Source organism: Neurospora crassa, linkage group II (genome assembly GCF_000182925.2).
Source record: "Neurospora crassa OR74A linkage group II, whole genome shotgun sequence".
NCBI classification, from domain to species: domain Eukaryota; kingdom Fungi; phylum Ascomycota; class Sordariomycetes; order Sordariales; family Sordariaceae; genus Neurospora; species Neurospora crassa.
In genome coordinates, this window is record NC_026502.1 from 3,883,964 (window position 1) to 3,890,132 (window position 6,169).

The 6,169-nt window shown below is 48.3% G+C and overlaps 1 protein-coding gene across 1 annotated transcript; it reads right to left on the reverse strand.

The window, feature by feature from the left end:
- Positions 1 to 3: 3 nt before the first annotated feature.
- NCU08750 (isoamyl alcohol oxidase) lies at positions 4 to 2,053 on the reverse strand (the record flags this gene model as incomplete). The annotated part of the gene is made up of 8 exons (XM_958518.3): positions 4 to 177; positions 249 to 418; positions 466 to 528; positions 670 to 859; positions 919 to 934; positions 986 to 1,079; positions 1,156 to 1,586; positions 1,647 to 2,053. The coding sequence occupies 8 exons, from the start codon at positions 2,051 to 2,053 to the stop codon at positions 4 to 6; spliced, it is 1,545 nt and encodes a 514-aa protein (XP_963611.3).
- Positions 2,054 to 6,169: the final 4,116 nt, after the last annotated feature.

Consider the following 6,169-nt stretch of genomic DNA (forward strand, 5'->3'; position numbering starts at 1 on the left):
TTTTCAAAGCTTCTTACAAAGCCTAGTGTTGAACTCAATCTCCTCCCAGTTTTCCGTGCCAGGGGTAGACACGGCATAAAAGACACCCAAAGGATCCCACTTCTTGCGCAGCTGCTTGAGTCTAGGGTAGTTGGAGCCCCAGAAGTGACTCTGCCAATTAGGCTGGAAGGGATCAGCCTGTATTTTTCACTGGTCAGTAATATCCTCATCTCATTAGTACTAAGCAAAAAGTACCGGCCACAACTTACTTCATTAACATAAGTAGCCCCACTTCTCGACGCATTCCTTAACCCTTCATCCATATTATTCGTCAAAACATTTTGCAAATCCTTCTTGACCGCCAGGCTGGGATGCTCCGGGCTCGGCAAAACAGCAATCACAAAGTCCGTCGCGTTCCTCCACGCCGGATGAGCCGCCGCTGTCGAAACGGAAACGTTGTGCCCCCGGGTTGAACAAATGTCCAACCATGCCGCCAAACAAATCCGGTCTGCCAGCCGGGCTGACCACGTTCTTCATAGCGGTGATGATCTCGTCATTCCGGTTAGCAACAGCATCGTGGTTGAACATCCACCCGCCCGTTAACGCCGTCTGGCCAGCTTTCTCAGCCTCAAACAGGTCGATATAGAGATCATACAATGTGGGGGAACTCCGTGAATGCAGCCTTCGTACGGGATACGGGCAGCAGCGAACTCATCGAGCATATGGGTCTAAGAATGTTCTCGAGCTGGAACTGGTCCTTGCCAATAGCCACGAATGGGCGGACGCGGAACTGGCCAGGGAAGATCTCAAAGTAGGTGTAGACATACAGCCCGTTGTCAACAAAGTGGTGGTTGGCGTACTTGTGAAAGATCTTGGGTTCCTGCCCAGATGACCTCGTTATCGGACTTGACGTGTGCGTGGTGGTGTTAAGGTACGTACAACGTGGCGCCCGCGGCTGGCAAGTCAGGGAAAAGTCTTGACGGTGGTGGAGAGGATGACACCATACGCTACGATGCCGGGCCGCCTCCCCTCAGAGCAAAGAAGAGGTCGGGGTCTTGCCCGTTCGTTGGCGTTGACGATCAGACCCGAGGCGGTGATCACTTTCAAGTTGAGCACATTGTCGACGGCCAGTCCCTTGAGAGTCGTCCAGGGGCCGTGGCCGCCGCCTTGGATGACATAACCCGCCGGAAAGACCGACGGTGGCGCATTCGCCTGTTACGAGCGCCATGGGCGGGTTCAAAGCGTGGCCTGCCTTGAGAATGTCGCCGCCTTGCACGCCGGCGCCCATGGTCACGGCCGGACCGCGATAGGAGCCGGGACCGGTGTACTTGTCGGTCCATTTGAGGGATTGGAAGCTGTGCGTGTTGATGATCAGGGAGCCGTAGCCGACGGAGCGGCCGAGGAAATCGTGCCCCGTGTTGCGGACGATTAGGCGAAGGTTGTTTCGGCGCGCAAAGTTGACGCCGGCTTGGATGTGAGAGGCTTTGGTTGCCATGATCACGTAGACGCCGTAGCTTCCAAGGGTGCATGGGTCGGAGGGGTTCGAGGTGGGACGGCAGGTGTCGTTGGTGAAGTAGGTCCAAAGGCCATCGGCCGGTTTTTCAACCCTGGAGTTTTGTCAGTTCGGTTCAAGAGTTGGGGGTGTGTGATATGGATGGGTAACATACGTCCACTGCTCGTTGACAAGGTTCTCCTTGGCATCAGCGCATGCCGCCTCATCGTAGGTCTGGATGGTGCCAAAGGGTCCGTCGAAGGTATTGTGGCAGACAGCACCGGCAGGGACGTTGACACGAAGAGTGCCATCGACTGTCCTGTTCAGGCTGTTCCACTTGTTGGCGGAGGGCCAGCATGGACGGCCAGGATAGCATTTACATCCGTACTTCTGGCCATTGTACGTGGTGGGGTCAAGTCTCGCGGCGTCGTTCCAATCCAAGATGGAGTCGAGGATGACTCCCTTGGTCGACTCAATCTGGGCCGTTTGGGCTTCTGTCTGAATGTCTTCTTGCCCGACTACTTGGGAAGTGAGGAGGGAAAATACGGCGGCAGCTGCTCCAAGGGAAGTTTGCCACATCATAATGGCTGGCCGAGAAGGAAGAAAGGACCGGAGAATCAAGGGGCGTGCCGTCTCAGTTCCAATCTTCCTCCCGGGGAAGAGGGACATTCTCTGGGTTTATGGTATCAATCCGTCCTTCCCTCCTCTTCAACCCAGATCTCAACCTTTTCCCGTTCAGTTTCCAGTTCAACTCCAACCAGAGACTCCTTCCAGAATCTGGAGTCTAGAATCCAGCCCCATTGGATTCCCCCGCATCCGACGCTCGTCGATCTGCCCATTCTCCGCTTCGCTAAAGAAGATGTGCATGCAACTCTCTCCATTCTCTCCATGTTCTTCCAGCTCGCCAAGCCTTGGTACCTACATGTTCGGAAGTGTTCCCGGACCGCCGAGTGTAGCGTACCAATCACGATGAGGTCAGCTTACCATTGGAGTGCTCGATGAGGTTCAGATGATGCATTACAGTAATGTGCCCTGTAAATGCAAGTGGGGCGTGCAGCCGATTTCCTTGCATTTATTGGGTCCTAGCATTTATTGGTATGGGAGTAGGAGGCTTGTGACTGCTAGTAACAGCCCTGATAAGGGGTCCTGATAGCTGGTGACAGCCCCGATATGGGTAACAGGGGTGCTACAGCCCCTTGTAAACTACCCTAGAAGCTGCAAATTTATATGGGCGGGCCCGCTGGTGGCTAGCACTTAGCAGCTAGCAGGCATACCATACTAAAATAATCCGTGCAGCGAAATTTCTAGCATTTGTTGGGTATTTGCATTTATTGGGTCTAGCATTTACAGGGCACATTACTGTAACTCGTGGTGCGCCGGCGGATGTAACTGCAACTTGCTACATTGAGGGGTCCGCCGGTGGGGGAAGGGGGGGGGGCCGACGGGACGGGAGGGCGGATGAGGCTATTCATAGAGTGGCGCCGGTTATCATTCGAATTTGGATTCGTCCAAATGCTTGTGTGTCTGTGCGCTACCATACCTCTAGGTATGCATTTCGGGCCTGTGGCTGAGTGGTGCTTGGCTTGTCATGATCTAGAAAAATTACAGTATTGTTAGCTGATTTTTAGTTTCTTCTTTCTGCCGTTAACAGATGTCTTTAATGGTCTCCGACTAAGTAGTCTAGTCGCCTGAAGATTCATTGTATCCTATCATCCTCCACCGCAACGGTAGCCACGGCACTTATCGGAGAAGCACCTTCCCTCCGTACCTAATTACCAGCGACAAAACAAGCAAGCATTGACTCCTTTCACACCATCGAACATTATGAATAAACAGAGAACCATGATCTGACCCGGTGTGGGTTTCAGAGGGAATCGATAAGTACTTGTATACCTCAACGTTCTTCCTGTTCATGCTCGCCCACTGCCAGTACCCCCCATCCCCCCTACATCTCAAGCACAAACTGGCTAGAGCCAAAAGGGAATTCGCCTAGTGGATTCTCTTCGAGATCAAGTCTGAGAACCTCAAGTGAACGATGTTGGTCGGCTAGGTTGTTGATGATGAATTGCAACTTCGTCATCCTATTCAAACAGCAGAGAGAGGGGCCCCCTAAACACCATACTATACCTCAAGGCTGAAAAGCCATCGACAGCGGCTTTCATTCCCTTTTTTTTTTTTTTTTTTTTTTTTTTTTTTTTTTTTTTTTTTTTTTCTTTTTCTTTTTCTCTAATGGCATATGTGCTTGGAAGGTTTGATACACTCACTTTACCTTTGCTTTCCCATCGACCATTTCCCAATCAACCCCTCCTACTTACCTCCCTTACACCCCCCCACTCCAACCTCACTCGCTCCCTTCAGTCCTCTCTCTCCCTTCTACTACCTACCTACCTACCCACCCAGTAGAGGTATATCTCTACCCTGTCCACTCACCTCACCCCACCTCACCTCACCTCACCTCAACTCACCTTAACTCACCGCCCGCCGCGGCCTTCAGGACCTGAGGTTCAGGAAGTTCAGGAGGTCCATCAACACACCGCCCGATACTTGTCTTGTCTTATCTACCATGTCTCAGACGGAACGGATTGATCCGTATTGGAAACTAGCGTACCTACCACTGGCATCAACCAGATTCTGTGTGGGATGATTTTGCATGAAGGTGTGTGGAAATACTGTCATTCCGGGTGGGACTGAGTGGGTGAATGGGTGGATGGGAGATTGAAAGTGTGTAGGTGTGAGGGCGTGGATCTCCAAGTTCGGATAGTCATTGTCAATGTCCCTGTGAATGTCAATGAGAGAGGCGGGTCCTGTGCCTTCTTGTCTCGGACTAACAGCCTTATGATCTCTGTTGGCGTTTCCAAAACCAGGGGGGCCGGCGGGAGAGACTGCAGTGGTTGGTGACGAGGAGTAGTGTAGAGGGGAGGTGCCCGTGGACAAGATACCTAAGTATGGTAGGTGTGTATTTGTTGCGATAGTCGGAGGAGGGAGGGAGGGAGGTGTAAGGGGATGATGGTAGGTAGGTAGGTAGTCGAATGGAAAACGGGGCCTGGACTAAGTTGAGAGAAAACTGAAAGAAGGGAATGATCAACTCGATTCAAGGGATCCAAACTAAACGCGTGATGAATTATTGTTGGAAGGACAACGAGTAGTGTAAGAAGTGTACCTACACACCTACTAATCGTGGGTTAGACGGTATGTATGTAGTGGGTACCCAGACTATGTATAGTGGGTAGTGGAAGTTCCTCCTTATGAGGTGGGATGGATGGTGGAGTAACAGGGAACCTCGGTTGATCCGTCAGGGGAGGGATCCGTTAGGGGAGGGCCGGGGATGCTTCCGTGGACCTTGATAGGGGCGGATTATCTTTGCGTCCCTGTAGTGTATGACCGTTGGACAAACTTAGATCCGGCAGCGGGACTGAAGTGCGGGAACTGAAGGGAACCTAACTTTGAAAGAAAGTGAGTCCACAAAAAAAACGAAAATATAGAAGTGATCAGCGCGACCTGGCCTCCTCCTCCTAAGGCGGGCTATAGACAGACTACCCCCCTTCCCTATATCTAGACTACTTAACCGTATTGAGCACACATTTCATATAAAATCAATAAATCCTATATTTCGTGACTTTTCACCCGCCAAGCCACTAGAACCCTCCCTACACCCCCATAATCGACTGCCGGGACTAGCCCGGTATTTCAAACAGCGCTATAATATACTAGGTATAGTTACAATATAATTCGCCCTATAAAGTGCCCTATAAATCTACGGTCGCTAGTGTATATATTAGTAAAATTAATCCCATACACTCAATTACACTTAATTACATTCAATTACCTATATTAGTGTATATTTAAGCTAGCCTTGTAGATTACCCTACAAGACACCCTACTTACAACTATAACTATACTCCCCCCCCCACCTCCACCCCCTAATAAAGATAACGACTATATATTTAATACCTTTATTACCGCTAACCAAATTATAGATAACGATTTTATTAAATATATCTTCGAGAATTGATTAGACTAATACAATCCCTAAGTTAATATACCGTTAGAATAGACTTTCTATGAAGTCGAGGATGCTAAACGCTTCTTAATAATCTTTAGTAAGGATAATAGCTTTGTTACTACAATTATTTCCTCCTTATTTCGCTATATTTACTATACGTACGCGAAGTCTAGTACTTTTAAACTAAAGGGGATTAGGCTTAGGAAGATTAATACTGCTAAGTATAACTATCTCTTTAGAGCGGTTATTAAAATTAAAAAAGATTCGCCCGTCTCGCTGGAGTTTACTAACCCTTATTATAACTACCCGCTATAGACTAAGGTATTTACCTACCCCTCTACGTATAAATTTACTTTAGAGGGAGAGGAATTCGTATAGTAATTTTATTGGCGAAGCTTTACGAATTTATAGATTTAATATATACTCTAGAATATTTACTCCGGCGATTACAATTTAATAAAGAATATTAATATTAAAAATAATATTTAGCACTTAAATTAAAAGTACGCTGCTAATTTAACTAATACCCAAAAGCTACTAAGGGAGTTAGAATTTTTCAATCTCTAATATACTTATACCCTCAACCGTATTAGAAGACTTAAGTTCTTAATTTTTACATTTCCCTAATATCTATAAATATAGTAGAGAAACCCAACGGTTTTGAATATTAATTATACTTATAATGTAAATCCCTA